The sequence below is a fragment of the Phyllostomus hastatus genome, unplaced genomic scaffold (assembly GCF_019186645.2).
Source record: "Phyllostomus hastatus isolate PE091 unplaced genomic scaffold, TTU_PhHast_1.1 phas_scaffold_78, whole genome shotgun sequence".
In the NCBI taxonomy this organism is placed as follows: domain Eukaryota; kingdom Metazoa; phylum Chordata; class Mammalia; order Chiroptera; family Phyllostomidae; genus Phyllostomus; species Phyllostomus hastatus.
The window spans coordinates 9,197,115-9,219,067 of NW_025334041.1; the positions used below are offsets into that span (position 1 = coordinate 9,197,115).

Consider the following 21,953-nt stretch of genomic DNA (forward strand, 5'->3'; position numbering starts at 1 on the left):
CTGGCCGGTCCATTACTGGCCCTGGGCCGTGCTGGATGGGACGTGGTGGGGAGGACAATTGTCAGGACAAGGGGGCAGGTTCACACCATCGGCAGCCCATACCTGCAGCAGCTGGACCCGTGAGGGAGCCCTGAGTGGCACCAACAGCATCTGCCAGAGCACACCTCCCGGTTTGCCTTCCTTTAGCTGTTTATTATCTTCCCTACAACCAACACACTTCTTGAGATGGAGATCCTTATCTCTTCCACCTTCCCATCCCCCTGGATCAGGGGAAGGAGGTCAGAGCAGACGGGGACGTGAAAATCTGCGGAGTGAGTGAATGGATGGATGAGTACACGCGTGTTACAGTGATGTGTGACATTCTTAGACACATATTCACTGCTTGAATGCCACCAAACACATGTTTCTTACATGTACGTGGCCTCTGGGAAAAAATTTTCATTAGTGTGGATGAAAGGTGGGGCGTGCCTAAGCTTAGTGACGGAAAAGAACTCCACAGGGTGGTGTGGTCCAGTAGTGGCCCATCCCCCCAGTGACCCGCCCTTTCAACGAGCTGATCACAAATCCTAACTGGGCGGGCCCTGGTGGGCAGTCACACCCCAGGCCCGTAACTTCTTCAGTAAAAGGGTTTTAAGCCAGGCCTGTCCTTTGTCCTCGTGCATCTCGGGTGACATACCTTTGAAACACCAAGAGTGATTCTCTTCCAGACCCCTCAAGGTGTAACCACCCTCAAGAAAGCACATGATCTTGTCCATTACCCAGAACCCAACCCTCACCTGGGTTTCTCCCACTTTCCATCATGAATTCCAAACGTGGAAAAAACACTGCAAAATCATCATTCTTGGGAGCCTTTGTGAGCTTGCACCAGGGCACGTTGTCAGTTTGGGCTCAAATAAAATCTTATGAAAATTGTCCACAGGTCTGGATGCTTTTACTTCAAAATCGGGGTGGGGGGATGGGGGCAGTGCGTTTTTCGTCCACAGGAAATGCAAAGGGTTAAATCAACTGTGAGATCCCCTCTAGGCCACATTCTTTCCACAAACAATTTAAGATACAAGTTCTTCCTCCTGGGGTGAATTATAGTAAATATTTTGACTTGCTCTGGAGTGTCATTATCGCTTGTACGAGGCACCAGGTGGAAACCGAGAGCTGTCTTGATTTCCGGAGCGGAGCACAGTGCTGCCCTTGCTGGTAACCGCGTGACCAGCAGAGGGCAGTGCAGACCCATGTACTGACTTTCCTCCCAAAGAAGTCAAGATTCAGGACTTGCCTAGACACATTTTGACTGGGGGGAGAATGTGCTCTCAACTCCAGATACTTTTTATATTTTCTGCTGCCTCATCAGCTTGCCATTCAGGTTAAATGTCTGCTTGTGTCATGACCTGCTTGAAGTATTTCTCTGCTTGTGATGCAAATGAATGAGGAGGCGGGGCCACTGGCCAGGCCAGTTTGCAGAGCCCAGGAGACCAACCTTCCTTGCAGAGGGCTTGCCCTGGGGTCCTGGTGTCGCTGGGCAGCCTGGGTCTCACACAGGCCCACAGAGGGCTCCGACCTGTGCTCAGAACTCCGACCTGTGTGTGGTTCCATCCAGGTGCGGGGCTTCAGCCAGGTGCGGGGCTCCACCAGGCTGGGGCTCTGGTCAAAGCCGAGGATGTGGGCATACTAGGGCCAGGGCTGCCTCTGAGATTTTGATGGCCTGAGCGAGTCCTATGAGACACAGTTTCCTTAAAGCTGCCTGGAGATATATGTTATTCCATCCTCAGCCTCATCCCTTCCACTGTACCCCTTTCACTCCAGTGAAGGGACTTCTTTGCAGAAAAACAATTCTTATCCTTCACTCATCGTCTTAGCCCCAGGCAGCCAAGCACATAGAACTCACTCGATGTGCCCTGAATAGTTCTTGTACGGTGCACAATGCTCAGTGTGGCCTCAGTACGGAATTTTATCGGGAAACATCTGAGGCTCATGGAAATCATTCCAGAAGAAAGCGAAGAAGTCTTTGCTGATACTATTTTTTCCTTTTCTAATGTTGTTTCTGCCCTCTTTCCTTATCCTTTTTGCTCATTAATATTCAGGCTCAAGAGGGAATTCTCATGGAAAAGTTCACTTACCAGACCCTCCGCCAGCTGTAGCAGATGCCTCTACCAGGCAGGATACGACAGGTCGCAAGAGACTGAAAACTGAACACCGTGTCGGGTGGTGTTGAAACTGACCGTGAGCATTTGGGGGGTGCAGCTAAAGGGGAGGTTAAGTTATAGATGCTCTCAGTTTGGGGTACATGTAAGTATTGTACTGCTGCTTCATTATAGAGTTGTAATATTACTCCCCATCCAGGAATACCTCAGTATGTCACCCGGCATTACATACAAAGGCGGAGGGCCTGAGATCACATTATAACATGAAAATGTCCTACAGTGTCAGGGTTGTGGCGGAGAAACAAAGTTTGACATGTACGGGGCCAGGCAAAAAATGTCCTAGAGTAATTTATACACATATTACGGTTTTTTCCTGGACTTTATAATATGTACAATGGTTGTCATTCTTTAAAAAAAGCCCTTATATTATATCACTTTTGAAAGTAAATGTTTGCATTTTTATTAAAGGGAACCCCCAAAATTATGTGAATTTCGGGACCCACAAAACCTAGATGTGCTGTAGTTTGTGCCAGATGCAGGAGCCAGACGGAGATCCCACACCCTCGTAGGTACAGTGTCTCGGAGCTGTCTGTGGTGCTGGACACTGTGCTCACTGGCCTCTCTCCATGGTACTTGCTGCATGAGCACGTCTAGGCCAACCCATCACACCCAGAGACAGAACATCGGGATTACCAACCGAGGTCATGGTTAATGCAAAAGAATGGGCACCTTGCCCATGCAGTGACTGTGTAAAGGGAAGGGAGTGAAAGAGAACACCACAGGTGACTCCCAAGTGTCAGGGAAACCCAAAAGACAGGGCCACCAAGGGCGTATCAGCTCAAGCAAAACATGGACCGCCAAAGCATGCCTGACTCTAGACCAAGGGTGGGGAGGGGGGAGCGGATGAGGAGCAGAAGTAGCAAGAACGGCACAGACTGGGGGTGCCGGCTTTCTGAAGGGAAAGAGAGAATGACTGAGGGGGTGGGCTGAGAGGGAGCCCGGGGCCAGAACGAAGACCCTGCCCATTGAGTTAGTGGAGGACCGGCTGAAACTGAGACCTCACTCCCACACCCCCACGGATGCGAGTCAGAATTGATGTAAACGATGGGTGTATACCAGTCTTCTCGTGTCCCTGAGGATGCGTGGCTGACTGTCGGAATCTTGTTTTCGCTTGCTCGTTTTTGCTTTGAGATGTGCACTCAGTTTCTTTGGAAGTTGGGGTGGTCTGGACAGCGAGAGAAGGTCAGTGTCTGGCCCCCATGAATGAATTTCTTCCAGCTTCACCAGCTGAGGTGGGGCTCCCTAAGGCTGCTGCTATGGGAGTTGTGACCTAGCAGGCAATGGAATCTAAGGAGTCGATTCCCAGGAGAAACGTGAGAAATGCAAGGACCACACCAGGACCAGGGAGGGTCGGGGCTGATACAGGCTTTTCACTGAAACACAGTGGCGGTGCCAAGGAGGGACCGTGGGTGAGGGGAGGCTGTCAAGGCTTCTGCACTACAAATTGGCCACCAACCCCACCTCCTCCAAATGATCTACATCAAAACAATGTGTCAGCTCAGCCAGTGAACCTTCGGGCTTAAGTGCCCTTTGTCATGCATTGAAATGTTCCCCCACCCCCAAAGGCACCTGAGGATCCTAACTCCAGGTGCCTGTCAAAGCAATCTCCTTTGGAAATCAGGTCTTTGCAGACACAATTAATTAACAGGAGGTCATACTGGATCAGGGTGGGTCCCAAATCTGATATGGCCAGCGTGCTCTGGAGAAGAGTGGAAGACAGAGAGGCACAGGCAGACACAGAGGGAGAACGTCACATGGTGATTGAGGAGGAGACTGGAGTGGTACATCCACCAGCCAAGGAACGCCGAGAATTGCCAGCAATGCCAGAAACCAAGAGAAGGGCACGGAACAGATTCCCCATGAAGGCCTTCAGAGAACATTGGCCTGCCAACACCTTACTTTTACACTGTCGGCCTCCAGAGCTGGGAGAGCATGCATTTCCGTGTGTGGCCCCATCCAGCGTATTGCAATCTGTCATGACAACCCCAGGAGAATGGTCCACCCTTCCTCGGACAGGTTCCTTTCTCTCACAGCGCGACGCCTCCACCCTTGCTGGTACCTCTCCATGGAATGCCCTTCCTCGAGGAGTCTGCAGGCGTCCCCAGAGGATGGGCCAGTGAGGCTGGGGGTGCAGAGCATTCAGAGGCTTAAATACCTGCATCTCGGACAGAACTTTCCTGGCTGCCCCATCTCAACGAACCCACCCCACACCCAGTACTGTCTCCTCATAAGCTGCTCTAGTTCCTTCACAGCGCTTCCCTGTATCTGAAATCACCGCATTCCTTCCTTCCTTCCTTAGAATGGAACTGCTGGGAGCAGGGCCCTCATCTCTGGTGCTCAGCCATGACAGAGCAACTCCCGGCACACAGTAGGCGCTCAAGCAATAGTTCGTAAATGAAGAGTCAGATGCTCAGCAAGCATCTGTTGAATAACTAAATGAAAGGCACATTCCTTCTTGCTACCATCCTCCTTCTAGTGAGACTGACACCCCAAGTCTCTCCCGTATGAGAATTTAGTTAACTACTATGTCAGGAACCAAGGAGATAATTGTCTTTCCATTGGCCTTTACAAAACTGCATCCTGAGAGTTAGAAGGTCCAGCTGCTGCAGGTGTGGGCCCCTGATGGAGAACACCTGCCCCCTTGCCCTTCCACTTGTCAAATCATAATCTTTGCCTCTTGGGACGGCAGGCAGAGGGGGAGGGGCGTGAGCAAGGGTGATGAGCCAGCTTTCTGTTCAGACCAGAACGACGCTGCAATGGGCGTCCACCAGGGGGCAGTCTAACAAAGTGGGAGGACAAGCATCTAAATTGAGTTCACGTGAGGGCAACTGACAGCAATTACAAGACCAAAAAAAAAAAAGAAAAGACAAGTGAATTACATCATTACTCTGATAATCCCCCCAATTAAAAAGAGATTAAATAATGTCGAAGCCACGAGTGAGCAGAGGCTCCCGGGAGTCTCAGTCCCGGGAGAGCAGGAACGGAGGAAACCGGAAGGGACCTGAACACGCTCTCACACCCCCGCCCCCCGCCCCCGGTGGCTCCCCAGGGGCGGGATAAGCCGACCCCTCGGCTCTGACTGAGGATTCTCCAGGGCGATGCAATGGTTCTGGTTGGAGACTGCGCCCCCTGACTTGTTCCCGACGTGGTGGCGTGGGACAGCCAAGGGGTCACGCAGCCTCTGGTGCTTCACAGGGGTGATGAGCCCGGGCACCACCCGCTAAACCCCTAAAGGTCTGGGGGTTTGAGGCTAAGGCACAAGGCGCTGTTTGCCGGCCAGAATCCCCTCTCTCCTTCCGGTGTTTTCAGGAGTCCAGTGACCTGGGGCCATGAGATTACCTGTTGGCCAATGAGCAGGTGTGAGGCTTCTTGGAGAAGAAAATGAGTGGACTCAAAAGAGAATTTTTTTCTGCCTTTGCTCACTTTCCCCTCAGCCCGCATCTCAAGCAGACCCAGCCAGCCTCCCGGCGGGGAACACCAGGGCACGCTTGGCTGTGGGGCTGCTGTGCTACCTTCCCACGGAGTTGACTTCTTCAGGGCGGCCCACGCAATCACCGGGGGGAGCTGGTTCTGCGCGCACGCAGGCCTGCAGTGGTGGGCCTTCATTATTTCAGTTCTGTGCAGTACAGTCGCCAAACGGGGAGCGCTTCCAGACATCGGAGCCCGGCCTCCCCGAGGCAGAATCCAGAGCCGTCGAATGTCCAGCTGCCCTTGCAGGAGAGCACAGCTACCTGAGTCACGTGAGACTCCAATTCAGAAGTGAGCACCTTGAGGAAAGAGGCTCCATGGGGAATCTGATTGGCTGGTGAGAACAGTGCAAGGCTACCTACCTGCTTTCAGAACTGTGAGTCTGGGTCCCGGGCACAGAAGAAACACCGCTGGGCCAGCAGCCGTCAACGGCCTCGCCATCGCCCCCTGCAGGACACGCTTGGACACCTCCCCTGCCCCCTCCAGCCTCACAAGAGTTCTCTGAGCATCTCTTCCCTAAACTCTTCTGACTTACCAGTGAAAATTCTCTTCTGTGGCTAGCGACTGAGAGTCTAGACTGACAGGAAGACAGGGGTCCAGGGCTGTGACAATTGACAGAGCCTCAGGAAAGTGGGGGTTACCTGGGACCCGTTATCTAGTCTAGCAGGGGCTAAGGGCTCCGGACACTCGGAGGCATTAGGGGGTGGGACTCTGGCAGCCAGCCGGTGGTGCGCCCGTGGCAACCTGGAATAAAAGGCTCGCCATGGGCACGCTTTGGGGGTGTCTGGTGGCCACTCCCACCAAACAATACAGAGCCCACAACAAGGACTCTGGGGTGAGCTGCTTCCGTTTCTAGGAACCTAAACATCCATGTGACCTTGATCCCACTCACAGTGCATGAGCCTTGCAGGTCCCCTGGAGGCCAGGACTTGACTTTTCCAAGTTAGCTCTCAGCTCACTTGGGCCCGTTCTCAGGCCTCTGCTTTGGAATCTAAGGGGCCACAGGACCCAGGACATGAGACTTCTGCCCCGTCCACCTGCTCTCCTCCCTGCCCTCCACTTGTGCCAAGTGACAGCCACCAGGAAAAATGATAAGACGTTTATTGAGTCGTCTACAGCAGTGTGACGTCCATAAAGTCCCAGACAAGGTCGTGCGCACAGCATTAATGGCGGCGGCGGCGGGAGCAGGAGGTCTGTGTGGCTGGTCTTGGCCATGGGAGAGGAAACCCAGGCTGCCCCTCTGCCCGGAGGGACCCGGGGGGCCACGTCTGGAATGCCAGGGCTTGCCCCGCCCCAGCCCTCACAGAGGCAGAGCTACAGAAGACGGACACAGGACAAGACACGCAAGGCTAAGCACAGACACATCCCAGGGCTCAAGTTCAAGGGAAGGAGGAGGACTGGGCGCTCGGCCCACTGCAGGGACGTCCCAAAACTTTAAAGGATTTCTGTGGAAGTGGCAGGGAGATGCTGGCATTACCCACACAGAAGTCTCCTTATCCCAACCCCAAAGACAGACTGAGTCAGCAGACGGACACAAAGCTGCCATCCTGTGTCCGTCGGAGGAGCCCTGGCCTCCACCTTCCCTCCGGTGCTGGTGGTTTTCACAGATGGGACAAAGCTTCATCTAGGAGGGCGCCAAGCCGTTGGCCAACAGCACAGGGTACCCTGCGGGGGTCTTCACCCCGATCACCAGCCCACCCCTGGTGTGGTGCCCAGAGCCCATTCGCCAACAGGGCATCTCACTTCAACCCCATCCCTGTCCCACGGGACCGAACGCAAATCACGTCCTCCCGTTTGTCGGATTAGGAAGCAGAGGCCCAGAGAGGTTCCGCCCTGGCGCACAGGACAAGGGCTGAGGCCCAGGGCACCGGGCAGTCCCCCTACATCACAGTAGCTCCGCCACCTGTCCTGTCCTCTGGAGCGCTAATAACCTGTGTAGCCAGAGCCCCTCGAAAGCTGCACAAGGCTGACCATGTTCACAGAAGCTTTCCTGAGGGTCTCGCTCGGGCTCCTGCGCAGGGCTGGGCACCTGTGGGCGGGCCCCTGTCCTCACATCTGCAAAGTGCATTGGGTCCCAGCACGGCAGCAGGCACCAGGCTAGGCCCGCTGGTGTTTCTTTGTCAGCCCAGTGGGGAGGTCTGACCTGCAGATCTCAAGTTCCTCCCCGCTCTAGTGCTTGGAGCTTCCCCAAAGATACCTAGGGAAGGAGTCAAGGTCAAACAGGTCAGCTGCAAAACTGGGAGAAACCCAGGCCCTCCGCTCCCTGCTCAGGGCCCCCCAGAGGTCTCCGTGGTCACTAGGCTCAAGCAGGAATTGACGGTGACAGAGCACTCCCTGCTTTCCCTCTGGAGTGTCCTTGAGGGGGTCAGGGGGACCCCCAGAATAACAAAGAAAGCCTCTTCTGCTTTCCTTCAGGAAGGGAAAGGGTCAGAAGGAGGAGCAGAGCCAGCGCTCTCGGCAGGAGACTCAGGTGTAGGACTCAGGTGTAGGGCAAGCCTTGGGCCTGGCCCCAGCTCCCTGGGCTCAGTCCCTGGAGTCACTGGTGCCGGCAGTGGGGGGACTGGAGAAGGACTCACTGAGGACCCCAGGCATGTCAAGGAGGGTCGCTGAGACAGAGAATGTGGCCTGTCCTCAGACGTGGGGACTGTCATGAAGTCCGCAGTGCCGGGGGCCACCAGAGCCACTGAACCCCCCAAACCTCACACTCTGACCCTTCCTGGGCTCCCTGACAGCCTCAGCACCCCTGACCTGGAGTGCCACCTCCCCCAGGGCTGGGGACATTCCCGACACTGCCGTGCTAAGACACCCAAGACAGAGCATGAGAGACTTCCTCCTCCCAAGGAGAATTCAGCCTCCCCCGGGGAACCCTCTGTCCTATGGGGTCGCATGGAAGAGACGTAACTTCCCTTGTGATAATGACCTTCTAGAGTCATGCAGTTGGAACCTCTACTCCTCTCCGGCCTCCCCCGCCCCGGGCCTTCAGCTGCCCCTCCCTCGGTGTGCCTTCCCATCCTCTCGGGACCAGGCAACGGCCCTTGCCCAGGGCCCATCCCCAGTGGGGGATGGTGTTTAGACAGAGCCCCCGGGGTGCCCCGGGCCGCACAAATCACCCGGTCTCGCTGCCAGCATCACAGAGTTGGAAACAAGGGATCAGAGAGGAGGGTTCACCCAGACTTCATGCCGGCCTCCCACTGCCCGTGCCTCCGGAGGCCGCTGCCCGACCCGGGGCATGGAGAGCGCGGCAGGTACCGCTGCCCGACCCAGGGCATGGAGAGCGCGGCAGGTACCGCTGCCCGCGAGCCTGGCAGGTGTTGGTTCGGAGAGAAGAGCAAACTGACAAACCAGCGGGAACCTGGAGCCTCCGCGAGGACCCGGGCCCAGGGCTCAGGCGGGAAGCACGTGGGGTTCAGGGATTGCCGTTTCTGCTGTTTTGTGACGGTCTCTGCCCAAAAAGTCCAAGCCTCTCCTTCCACAGTGCGGCAGACTCGCTGAGGGTGGCGAGGGTGAGGAAATAAGGCCCATAGTCGGGGCTGCTCCCAGAATCTGGACGTGACCTCTGCCCACCCAGCCTCGGCGCCCTGGGGCCCTGGCCCACACCATGCCAAGGCACCTGGCCAGTGGTCCCAGGCCCGACCTTTCCCTGCGGCCCACCAGTGTCCACTGTGGTGTCCAAATGAAAGAGACAGGCGTTCCACTTCCAAGAATAAACAGCGCCCGCCCACACACACATACACACACGCAAACAGACACATCAAAACCTTGAGTGATACACATAATGGCACACGCCCTTTCCCCGCCTCAGACTCGAACTGGAGAGTGGCGGGCGTGCAGAGACCACAGAAGCATCTGAGGGCCCCTCCCCTCGGCAGTGGGGAAACTGGGGCCCAGACAAGGACCACTCTGTGTCCACAGTCTCCTGGTCTAGGGCCGACCGGGGAAGATCCTCCGTCTCCGAATCCCAGCCCGTGGCCCCTGCCAAGCAGCCCAGGCCCCTCAGTGGGGCCCCAAGTGCAAGGTGACCAGGGACGCCCACTTGAGTGACACACGGGTCTCATGGGGCCTGGTGCCGGATGGAAGGACCACTGGCCAGCCTCAGCCACAGACTGCCCGGGCAACAGCAGGCAGCTGCCTTCCTGCCCCGGCCGCGCCAAAGACCCAGGGTCCACAGTTCTCTAAACTACACATCGAAACCCTTCTCCAGTCACCCTGCAGGCCGTTCCAGAAGTGAGCGGCCCCACCAGCCCCCAGCCTCTTTCTAAAACCAGGCAAAGCAACATTCCCCTCCCCCAATGTGATCACGAAACAAGTTCACAGACGCACTCAGACGGGAACACCAAAAGCTGACGGCACGAAGCCGGCCCCACCCACAGGGCATGGCACTCCGGCACTTTCCTCCACCTCCTGGAACCAGGCTCTGGCCTGTTTTATTCTCGGGCTGGCCGTGGGGAGCCCAGACGGGCGCTGGGGTGCCTGCTCCTCTGCTAACAGGCCTGGTGGGCATGGCTTCCCTTCAGCATCTGAGACACCTCTGACACCTCCTTGTCCTCCCGTGGTGATTCCAAGAGCGCCCAGAGAGGTTGGTCTTTGCAGAGGTCTCGGATGGGTTTCAGTAGCTGAGTCCAAGCCCAAGGAGCTGGTGGCCAGGGCTCCTCATCGTCCATGGGGGTGGCGCTGGGGGTGGGGAGGGGCCCTGGGGCCCTGGACTTGGGCCCATGGAGGTGCAAGGATTCACTGACATCACTGGAAGGTGTCTGGCTCGTCCCAGTCATGGCTTTGACTTAAAGGAAAGTGGGGGTGGGAGGGCTCAGGGATTCTACGGGGAAGGCGTGGCTGGGGCAGTTCCTCTGAGGCACCTCTCACCTTCCACGGCTGACGCCTGGGGCAGGAGGGGCAAGAGAGCGGCTACCAGATGAACCCCGCCCTCCGTGAGCTGGAGGGACAGTAATGGAAATGGTGACGGTCTTCTTCCACAGGTCCTTCTGCATCCTTCCTGATTATATCCACATTTCCGGCTCTCGGCAATTTCCCTCAGGCCAAATGAAAAGCACCAGAACTTTCCCTGACCTTCAGCCCCCACTCAAACTGCAGCCTCAGAGGGGAAGGGGCCTGAAGCCGCCCCACTGGCCTGACACCCAGGAGCTGGGCACCCGGACACCACACACGGGAGACCTTCACGGCTGGTGTGCAGGGAAGGACGCTCTGGCTGCCCACATGGCACCTGTGGCTGGCCCCTGAGACTGGGCCAGGCCTGGGAAGGGCCCCGGGGGGATGGGCAGGCTGGGGGAGTCCACACGGAGAGTCACACAGTCGAGAGTCTGTCCAGCAGGCCCCACCTGCACCCCCAGAGCAAGGTCTTCAGCCTCACCACGGGCCAGGTGGTCGCTGAGGCTGGTGGCGATGGGGTAGGGGGAGCTGGGACCAGACCGAGGTGAGAGGGACACTGGACGACAGGATCAGGATGGGACGACTTTTCCAGATTTGAGGAGTATTTACATGTCTGGGGTCAGGGCCCAGGGGCCCATGGTGGGTGGGGCCAGCGCCCCAACGGGAAGAGGGGGGACATACCCATCTGCGCCTGCATCCTTCTCCCCCCTCGGGGAGCCCAGCTTCCAGCCCCGGGCCTGCCCGAAGGGAGAGAAGAGGCACAGCATGCGTGGCCGGCGCCCGCCTGCAGCCCCAGCCTGTGAGTGGAGGCGAGGAGGGCGGGGGGTGCTCAGGTGGCCAGGTTGTCGGCCGGGAGGCCGGACATGCGGATCTGGGAGCTGCTCTTGCTCAGGATGGAGAGCTGGGTGCCCCCGTTCACCCCGCTGCTGGCCAGGGACGGGTGCCGGTGCTTGAAGTCCACGGCGAAGTAACGATTCACCTTCCAGCTCCGCCACTTACGCTTGATCTCCGCCTGCACCTGCAGGGAGCAACGCGGGGGTCACCCCCAGGGGTGGGGACATCCTGTCCGACCTCATCCACCTGTCTCCCTGCCGCCTCCAGTGGTGCCCCGGGCCCCCAGTGGGAAAGGAGCACCTCTGAGGAGCTGACCGCAGCCCCTTGCCCACGTCACTGTCTGAGCCGGGCCCACTGATGGCTTCCTGGGGCCCTGGACTCCAGTGTCCACGGCCAGAGATGAGCCCATGGGGCCTCCAGGGAAGGTTTTAAGAGCTGGCCCCAGGGGCAGACAGATCGGGGCAAGGAGCACCACTCGCGCTGGCCATCAGAGGCGGGCTGTGCACGAGGCTCGTCCGGAGAGCTTTGAAGAGGCAGACGCTCAGACCAGCCCCGCCACACGCACATCAGGATCTCGGGGGCAGGCCTGCAGGTGTTTCACGGCCTCCCAGGGATGCAAGGGTGCAGTCAGGGGTGAGAACCACTAAACAACACACCCCTCTAGTGAACACGCCCCCACTTGCTCTTAGCATGGTATGTACAGGGTGTACCCCGTTTCAGCCTCAGTGCTCCCCTCAGTCCAGCACCCGTGTGCGGTGCATGGCCTGGACAACCGGCAGTGGTGCCGGCACCCACCATCTGGTTCCAGCTCCGCCGCACACAGCAGGCCCTGGACGAGCCCCATACTCCCACTGCTTGCTCCCTCCTATCCTGCCTCTGCTCGTCTGTCCTCGTCTGACCTTTCTGCGGTGTCTTAGCGACCCCGGGGGCCCAGTCTTCTCCTTTCTTAGATGCAACAGTGGAGGAGCCGGCTGAGGTCCAGCGCCACGACTCCTGTCCACGGCCCAAAGCCATCCCACCAGCCCAGCCCCATCTCGGCACCCCAGCAGGTAAGATCTGAGCCCTCAAGAGCATACATAGCACCGGACATGGAGCATTGCTAGGAGGCTCCAGGCCTCTCCCCACGGCCCCAGCGGAGTCCCCACAGTCCCCTCTCTATAGGGGATGGGTGTGCAGGCAAGCCGCCTGCCGGGAGCGGAGCAGCATTGAACTTGGGGCAGCTCTGCCCATCGCCGCCTGCTGCGCCAGGGACCTTGTTTGCCACGCCCCACTCTCCCTCACTCCCACTTCTTCATTACTGGGGCACGTCTTATGGCGAGAGCCCTCCCGGGTGGGGCTGCTCTCCACCGCCGAGGCCTCTGGGGGGCGGGGGGAGGGCTCGGCTGCAGAGACGGGGCCTCAGCTGTACAGCAGACCAAGTGGGAGGGGTTCTGGCACTGGGTGGGGGCTGTCAGGGGACCCTGGCACCATGCCACCCCCTTCCCGCAGGGCCCGGGAGTGTGGCAGAGCCCTGGTCTGGATTATAAGCCCTGTGTGGCCGGTAAGCTGCACCCCCAAGCGCTCCCCAGGAGCCCCACCCCCACTGCGTGGAAGCCGGAGGACCGGGGTCTTACCTCCCCATTCAGAAAGCAGTAGAGAACAGCCACCACGAAGCCCTGGGGAGAGAGAGAGAAAACACCTGAGCATGTGAGCGAGGGGCCTTCCACACCAGGTGTGGGGCAGGCGGCAGGAGGGAAGAGCCACACCGGGAAGCAGAAAAATACAATCCCTTGGACTGGGGGGCACCTGCCGACCAGGAACCTGGGGCCAAGTGGGACGAGTTCTGCTCCGCAGCCGGGGAGCCAGTGGCCGGTGACAGCCCCCTCCCATTGACACGCCTGGCTTCAGAGCCCGAGTTTCCTGGGTCAAATCCTGCCCATTCCCAAGGGCCGGCTCTGTCTGTCTTCCTACAAGAGGCCTCCCCCGAATGCCCCAGAACGTGCACTGGGCTCCCAACCCGCCTGCAGGCCTCCTGGGGGCACACCCCTCCAGGACGACACAGACCTGTGCTGTCCCCACCTGACCCTAGGCCAGGCGCACAGCACCCCCCACGCCATGGGAGTAAGTGCTCGACACAGAGTAGGTGTTCTGCTGCCCTACTACATTCTTCATGCATATTCTTTGCATTCAGATTCCTAGTGCTGAGACAGAAACCCGGGCTCTGAGTCCGGGCTCCAGGCTGGGGCGTTGTCTTTATAACTTGCGGCCTTGCCAAATTAAGAATTAAAATTGGGGGAGGGGAGAGACTCCAGTGAGACACAGAGAGGAACTTCCTGGCCGTCAAGGTCAAATACATGTTGGAGCCGTTGGGTGGGGGACAGCTGCTGTCTCCTGGGGGCACTCAAGGGAGCCAGCCCTGCGTGCACAGCCCCCTCGTGCTCCCAAATGGCCGTTTCTCACTGTGGACCGTCTCACCAAGTCTCCTTCGCTCACTTGCTTACAACCCGCCTACGTTCACGCGTGGGGCCCCTAGTCCGCCACTCTCTCCCTCCATGGGTCATTTCCGTGCATGTCCGCAGGTTCGTCCACCAGGTGAGACCTGGCTCCGCACTCTGTGGCCAGGTCCTGGCCTGGGGGCCCTGACTTGGGGGCAAGACAGACCTCCAGTGCTCACGGGGTACACGATCTGGAGCCGGGAGCCGGGACATGGGCACAGAGGTCTCTGGGGGGCACTCCACCCACACCCGGAGCTGCCACTGAGGGTTAGGGGCGACCATCCCGATCGCCAAGAGAGGCCTGGCTCAGGACGGCCCGGCACAGTGACTGGAAGGGGGCAGTGCATCTGCTCACAGAAGCCCAGAGCGCAGGCAGCAGAAAGGGCTCTCCCAGGTCTTTTCTAGTCCAGAACTCCCATTTCAGAGATGGGAACACGGAGGCCCACTTTAGGTTAAGGAACTTTCTAGAACCACCAGCAGGCTAGGGCCAGGGCCGTGGACCCCCGTGAGCCCTGCCCCCACCGAGTGCGTACCTGGAAGGAGCCCAGCCCCAGCTCGAACACCAGCCTCTCCCTCTTGCTGACGTTCTCCGGCGAGAAGGCGAACACCGTGTAGTGGATCCCGAACAGCGGGATGAGCAGCAGCGTGGACCGGGCCAGCCGTCTGTCGGGAGAGAGCAAGACAGCTGCTCCGGGGGCTGCCCGCGCTCGGGCCGGAGCCGTGGAGGGCAGAGAACCCCAGCCCCCGCCCTTTCCTCTCCCTCGGAGGTAGAGCCCTGTCCACGGACCCCCCCCCCCAGGGTTCTCCCCAAGTTCATGGGGCCCAGGAGCAGGGGTGGCCGACACAGCTGGGCTCCGGAGCTCCATGGGAGGTTCTGGGAGGACATCCCCCAGTCTGCAGGACCCCTGTCCCTCTAGGCCACGTCAGTGTCCTGTGGACCCACTAAGCGTGCACATGTAAGGATGTGATGACAGAGACACCCCCAGTGGAAAAGTGAAGTCATGGCAAAACACAGGGAGGGGGTTCGGGAAGCTAGAGGGACGGCGTGATGGGTCCCGAGCAGAGCCAGCACCGTCCTGCTGCCCAGGGAAGCTCCGTGGGCCCGAACGGGCAGCCCCCAGGGGCCGCAGAGATGGTCGTGTTTCTGAGTCTGGGGCTGGCCAGGGACACTCCTGGAGAGTGACAGGGCGATGCTGACCACAGGGTGGTGGGGTGGGGGCACGGTGAGTGGACCACAGAAGGAGAGACTCGGGCGGGATCCTAGGAAGGACTTAGTGACCGTGGGCGTGGATGATTCCCACCCAAGCAGAAGGAGCCGGAGGCAAAGGGAGAGAAAGCGGTCTGTCTGCATGGGGATGGGGTGGGCAGGAAATAAAGGGCCAGAAGGACCTCTGGTCCTCAAAGCCAGCTCTTCTGTGGGTCCTTTACCTGCTGCTGGCTCCCTGACCCAGTGGGAGGGGCTCTGTTCTGAGGGGCGGGGCCAAGGGGTCAAGTAAGACATCAAGTGTATACAGTACATGCCCTTGTGGGTCCTGTTCTGTGAAGGGGGCTCCTAGAGGGCCCCCAAGGGTGGGACCCCCTCTCCACCCACCCCAGCATATTGGCTCCCCCAAATCTCCTCAAAGAGGAGGCCTGCCTGGGAGGTGCTGTCAGCCCCCCGCACCCTCTGAGTCGGGGGTGGGTGGGAGGTTCAGCCTCCCCGTCTCCCTGCACCCTTGGCCCACGGGGTGGACAGCCGAGCGTGGGGGCCACCGTTTGATTTGGGGGGTTATAGCATGTGCCCCTCCCTCTTCCCCATCCCAGCTTCTCTGGGGGAGAATGCTCTGTTGGATCCGGATCTCAGAAGCAAACCCGCGTAGTCGGAGTGAGGCCCTTGGCTTCTCAGAGGGAAGGCAGAAGGGAAGGAGAAGGGGAAGAAAGAGAAGGAGGGGAAGAGACACGAAGAAAAGGGAGGAGCCACCTGGGAAGACCTTCCTGTGGACCAGGGCTCAGGCCCGGAAGGAGGAAGCCCACCCCCTCTCCCCCTGCTCGTGGGCAGCCTGTGCTGCAAGGCCTGGCCGAGACAGCACCTGCCTTCCCGGCAGCCCTGCGGCTGCCTGGGGTGGTCAGGGATTTCCGCCAGGGGTCCAGGGCGGCCCAGGGACCCCTTCGGCAGATGGGGAAGTGGAGGTAGAAGAGGAGGTGACCAGGGCCAGAGTCCTGGGACCTCCACAGTCCAGAGCTGACCAGAGAGGCCCGGAAAGGCAGGCATGGGGTGTGAGTGAGCCTCAGGACGCCTGTTTGAGGACAGTCGCAGAATCCCTGTGGGATCTGACAGGGACACGGGCCTTGGCACCTATAGTCTGTGCCCTGGGGAAGCATGCACGGCAGAGAACTCCTAGAAAATGCCAAGGAAAGCTTCCAACAGTCAGATCCGTCCAGTGAGAGCAGGCTCCCCACTTACAGGGATATCCGAAGGAGGTGACTGCTCCCCTCAAAGTTAGCCTGGAGCCAGGGGCAGGGCACCCTGGGTTCAAGCCTCACCCTGCCAGTTATGTGACCCAGAGTGAGCTACTTCACCTCTCTAGGCTTCAGTTTTCACATCTGTAAAATGGGGGCAATAGACGCACCCACCTCCTAAGGCTGTGGCGGGGGCTCAGAGAGGGAACAGCGGCCGCGAACTTGAAGTGTGAGTGAGGCCCACTGCAATGGGGGTCCCTGTCCTGTGCGGGGGCTGGGCCATATGAACTCAAGCACTAAGACTAGCAGAAAGAACCTGTCAGTTCCAAAGACCGGAGCCCAGAGAAGCAGGACATTGGGCAAAGGCCACACATCCAGGTAGCAGTGGCCGAGGCTTCCGGGCCCCTCCTTAGTGCCAAGCAGCCCCAGCAGCTCCCTCAATGGCTGCAGCTGCGTCCCCACAACCTCCTTCCCGCCCCCCGCCATGAGACTGCAGAGAACTCACAAGACACACAGACGTCAGCATGCAACAGCCAAAATGCGGCTCGGGGCTGGAGGCACAGGCTGCCCTCTGCTCTCCTCCAGCCCAGCAGCGGGCAGGCGGGCTCCAGGAGGCGGCGGCAGCATGCGTCCCCTCCCCCCACCACCGAGACATGGGCCACAGCCACGCACACTTACAGAGTGATGGCGGACAGTTCTGACATCTTGCAAGAGTGCTGCTGAGCCCGCTCTGGCTTGCAGTAGCATTTCTGCACGCAGCTGCTGGGTGTGACAAGATCAGCACTTCCGTCAGCGGGGGCATCGGGCAATGAGGAAACTGAGGTGGGACTTAGAGCCACGGGGAGGGCAGAGAAGCCGAGGGTGTGGAGAGAGGACCGGGCGGTGACACAGAGCACGAGCAAGCCGAGGGCCAAGACAAGGTCAGCTCTGGACATGGAAGTGCACGCCCACATGTGTACACATCTGTGCACAGACATGCACACACGCACACACGAGCACTTGCCCTGGGATCACGGAGGGGGAATGGGGGTGTCGCAGGGAGCACGTGCAGTCGGAAGGTGGGGCTGGGGCTGGGTCTCCGAGCCAGAAGCCGTCTCCAGAGTCAGCTCTAGGCTTGGAGTGTGGCCTTGCTGGATGTCACCCAGAGACCCAGGCAGCTGGACTCCCACACCATGGACCTTCCGGCGCCCAGCTACTTGTGGGCTGGATTACGAAGCCCGACTCCACAGACACTGGTCCCCCTGACTACACCTCTCTTCTTCCTCCCAAACCTTCCTCTGTCTGAGCCCCCAAGCACCTTGATGCGGACACACAGGGGGCACAGAGGTGGCCTGGACAGAACCAACTTTAGTCTAGACCTGAACGATCCGGTATGACAGCCACTGCCCATCTGCGGCTACTTGAGTTAAAACTAAATCAAGTTAAAAAGTACTTCCTCCCTGGCCCTGGCCACACTGCAAGGACTCAACAGCTACAGGTGGCTAGTGGGTCCCATGTGGGACAGCAGTGATCGCGGGCATTTCTGTCGCTGCTGAGAGTTCTAGCACACAGCCCGGGTAGGCTAGACCTCCTGAGAGGATCCAGAGGGCAGGGGCTGAAGGCTGAGGGGCATCTGTCGGGCACTGTCCCTCTGCCTGCAGAAACAAGTGGCCCAGGGTGCCGGTCTAGCTGGACCTGCTACTGGGGGAGGCCCAGAGCGCGCACCCCCTCTGAGAGGCCTCATTTCCATTGCTTCTAGCCCTTCTCTGCCCGCCTGAGCCTGGGACGGCAGAAACCCCTGGCACTTCTTGTCCTTCCCTGGCCAGCAAAGCAGTGTCACCTCCTCAGACTGCAGCGGACCTGCCGGCCTCACAAACCTTCCTCGGGCCCCAGGAGGTGCCGCGGTCCTGGAACCTGCCAGTGACCTGACCGGCCCGAGGGGATCTGATACGAAGAAGCACAGAAGCACGTGAAAGACTCACGGATTTGTTATCTGTGACTCCAGCTCTTCTAGAACAAGTCTGAAGGTCCTTGGCATCACGGGACCCGTGCCTTTTTGCCGGGGCAAACATTTGAACCACACATTTCAAAGATGGAGTAAGCTGAGGTCCGCCCAGCCTCTGGGCCTCAGTGAGGTCTATGGTGCTCATTTAAGAAACAGCATCTTTCAGCCCCGCTGGTGTGGCTCAGTGGATTGAGTGCCAGACTGCAAACCAAAGGGTTGCCGGTTCGATTCCCAGTCAGGGCACATGCCTGGGGTGTGGGGCAGGTCCCCAGTAGGGGGGTGCTCGAGAGGCAACTACACATTGATGTTTCTCTCCCTCTCTTTCTCCCCCCCTCCCCCTCTAAAACTAAATAAAATCCTTAGTATATCTGCTGCCAAAATGAGCACTAAAGATAAATAAAATCTTTTTTAAAATAAAAATTACCCTGGCTGGTGTAGCTCAGTGGATTGAGCGCGGGCTGCGAACCAAAGTGTCGCAGGTTCGATTCCCAGTCAGGGTACATGCCCGGGTTGCAGGCCATGACCCCCAGCAACCACACATTGATGTTTCTCTCTCTCTCTCCACCTCCCTCCCTTCCCTCTCTAAAAATAAATAAATAAAATCTTTAAAAAAATAAAAAATAAAAATTAAAGAATAGTTCTTTAAAAAAAAAAAAACCTGCATCTTTCAAATCCCACAGCACTGAGGTAGATGATGCTGGCCCATGTTATAGATGACGGGCGTGGGACACGGTGCTCTGCTACCCAGAGTGGGGCCCCCAAACCAGCAGCATCAGCACCACCTGACAGTTTCTCAGACTCTCGGGGCCACCTCAGACCTGCTGGCTCAGAACCTGCACCTTAACAGGGCCCCCTAGTGGTCCACACGCAAGTCAAAGCTTGAGAAGCGCCGCTGGGAGAAAGCTATGTGTTTGAGGAGTTTCTTCTGCCCTCGGTGAATGCCAAAGGTCTGTTTTGTATACACACAGAGAGACAGACGGCCACAGAGACGCATGTTTTCTTTTAATTACAAGCACATGTAAGTGCGTAACTAGAAGAGCTTGACTGGGTATTCAGGAGTGGACGGACACTCCTGGTCTCCACGTTCATTCTCGACCTTGCCCAGATTAAAGGGTGGGCTATTCTCTCCTACAGTCCTCGGCCAGGTCCCTCAACCTCGGCCTACGTGAAGCCCGGAAAGCAGTGTCCAGGGGCCTGAGAGCGTGACCCTCAGACGTCGCCTCCTCCACACTGGACTTGAACCCTCCCCCAGAACTCGAAAGCCCTTTGAGATCGCTCTGCCTGGAGCTCCCAAATTGTCCCTGCCCTTCCCGGCCCCTGGGTGCAGTAAAAATAGACTCCTCTGATTTGTTCAAAGTGTGCTCAAGGCCATTTAGTGGCAGGTTAGCTGGGACGCCAGCATCTGGTAAGGATGTGTGCCTCTGGTGGGGACTGGGGTGGGGGGAGAAAAAAGGAGGGGGGACCTAGTGCCTCGGGGTGGGGGGCTCTCGGGAGAAGGTGAGGGGGGACCTAGGGACGACAGTAAGGGCTCTTCTTCCCAAACGCCACCCTTCCCCCAGATCTCCCGTGACTCCGTACAAAACAAAACCCACCGAAGAGAAATGCCAGGGAGCAGCAGCAAAGCCAGAGACAGGCGTGAGAAAGAAAGAGACGTCAGCTTCTCTGGAGAGTGGCCACAACCAGCAGAAGGCGGCGAAGCAAGCTCATCAAGAGGAAGAGATAAACCCAGGCTGGCCAGCGAGCTCCCTTCCGATTGGGGTCCAAGGGAGGACCAGAAACTCAGACAAGGGTGCTGGGTGGGGGCAGCTCGGGCAGCAGCCTCAGCCAGAATCAGAGGGGAGGCCCCGCAGCAGGAAGTAGGGGAGCCCTGGCTCCCAGGCCCGGTCTGGCCAAGGCTTTCCTGTTTGTCTGCAGGAAGGTCAAAGCCATTTCCAGGTTTCCCACCTATAACCTGGGTTCTTGGGTGCCTGCTGTGGTCTCGGGCCAAACTCCACAAAGGCTTTGGTGCATGCCGTGAGTAAGGCTGCCTGGCTGGGGCCCCAGGGAACCCCGGGCAGGGGGCTGGACAGAGACCCCTGCGGGGAGACCTCCGTGGGCAGCGCCACTGTCTGTTCGCCTTGATCCTGGTGATCAGTCTGTCACTGGACGTGACAGGCCCACAGAATGCTGTGGTCCGAGCTGAGCGTTCCCCGTAGGGTCCCTCCTGACGCTAAGATGCTGTGAGCCCCCAGCACTCAGCCCAGGCCCAGGGAGGCACTCCAGCCCACACTGGTGCCCCAGGCAGAAGCCCAGCGCAGCAGATCTGGGAGCACCCCCCTTGCCCCCCGCCTGCTCCCCCACCCCCGAGGAGGAGCCAGCTCTGTGCGGCTGTATGTCCGCCTAGCCAGGGAAAAGCCTGTCCTCAGAGGTGAATGTCGTCTTTCCGACAGCAGGTACTTTACAGCCCCACTGAGCCAGCTACGGCACCACGGTTGGTGTCTGTCCTCTTCTCCTTCCTTCACCCTGGGGACCCTGGAGACCCCCTCTGTGGGGTCCCTGAGGGGGATACGGATGGGGTTTCCCTCCCCCGCATCAGCTTCCAGTGCCCACCATGCAGTGGGAAGACCCCTGGGAAGGAAGCCGGCTCCAACAGGGCCCGGCCCTGGAGCCTCCCCTCCCCCTTCTGAGCCAGTTGGCTTCTAGCAGAGGTGAACTTCCGTCCCCAGGAAAAGGCGGGCTACCCCGACCCCAGTCCTGGGCTGAGCCCTAGCCCCTGCCCATGACCAAGTCGAGTCTGAGCACACGCCCACACTCCCTGCCCGAGTCCTGACCCCAGGGACTCTTTCTACCGGGAACGCCAGGTGAGAGAGTGTGGGGGCTCAGTGCCACCGCCCAGCCCCCGACAGGTCCTTGTGCCACCTCGCCTCCACCTGCGGAGGACAAACCCTTATCACCTGAGCAGCTGGAACCAACCTACAGGAAAGGGAGTGAATGCTGGTCTGAGGGCACAGGCAGGGGGTCCTCTCGGGCTTTCTTGGGGACTCCCAGGCTTAAATTTGTTCTGGAAACAGAGGAAAAAACCGAAAAGCTGTTGGTAGCTCTGAAAGGGCTTCTCAGTTCAACACATAACTCTGGTGGCCCAAGGGGACTCGAGCGCAGCCCTAAAATCCTCTCCCACTGTGCGCTGCCCTTTCCAGTCCCCCCCCCCACCCCCGAGCCTCCCCTCGCCCACGGCAGACACTGCTCAGCTCAGCGCCCTCCAGTGGGCAGCTTTATACAAGGCTGGAACCACTGGGGCCTCTTCTCTTAGGGAACTTTACCTATATACTCGCTTAGCACCTCCTTCTCTCCTGGAAACTCCCGGAGGACAGGAATGCTGGTGCCGCCAAGCTTGGAGCCGGGAGCATGCCTGCGGGGCAGCTGTGCCTGCCTGCGCTCCTTCCTGCTGGGTCCGCTGCACTCAACACCGAGACCCGAGTTCCCTAGGCTGAGAGGCAGTGGGCACACTGGGCGTACACACATCTCACACGCCTGTCCCGCCAGGGTCTCTGGGCGCTCGTGAGCATTCAGTGGGCACGGACTGAGGTGCAGGTGTGTCTCAATGCTCTGAGTTCTTAGCGTCCCTGTCCCTTTGATGGCCCCTCACTGTCCTTTGGTGGCCCCTCACTTTCCCGTCAGGGTCTCCTTGACCCTGGA

The 21,953-nt window shown here is 58.9% G+C and overlaps 1 protein-coding gene across 6 annotated transcripts in view; it reads right to left on the bottom strand.

The window, feature by feature from the left end:
- Positions 1 to 6,784: 6,784 nt before the first annotated feature.
- The window catches only part of ADCYAP1R1 (ADCYAP receptor type I), a 48,762-nt gene continuing 33,593 nt past the window's right edge, over positions 6,785 to 21,953 (bottom strand). For 2 of the 6 annotated variants that reach the window (XM_045828283.1, XM_045828284.1), the window contains 5 exons: positions 21,235 to 21,318; positions 16,973 to 17,056; positions 14,389 to 14,518; positions 12,995 to 13,036; positions 6,785 to 11,565 (listed from right to left, as the gene is read on the bottom strand). In XM_045828283.1, the coding sequence (XP_045684239.1) occupies positions 11,377 to 11,565; positions 12,995 to 13,036; positions 14,389 to 14,518; positions 16,973 to 17,056; positions 21,235 to 21,318 (529 nt within the window). In that variant the 3' untranslated portion in view covers positions 6,785 to 11,376. The remainder of the gene's footprint in view (positions 11,566 to 12,994; positions 13,037 to 14,388; positions 14,519 to 16,972; positions 17,057 to 21,234; positions 21,319 to 21,953) is intronic. The other 4 variants (XM_045828287.1, XM_045828285.1, XM_045828286.1 and 1 more) reach the window with 4 other exon arrangements.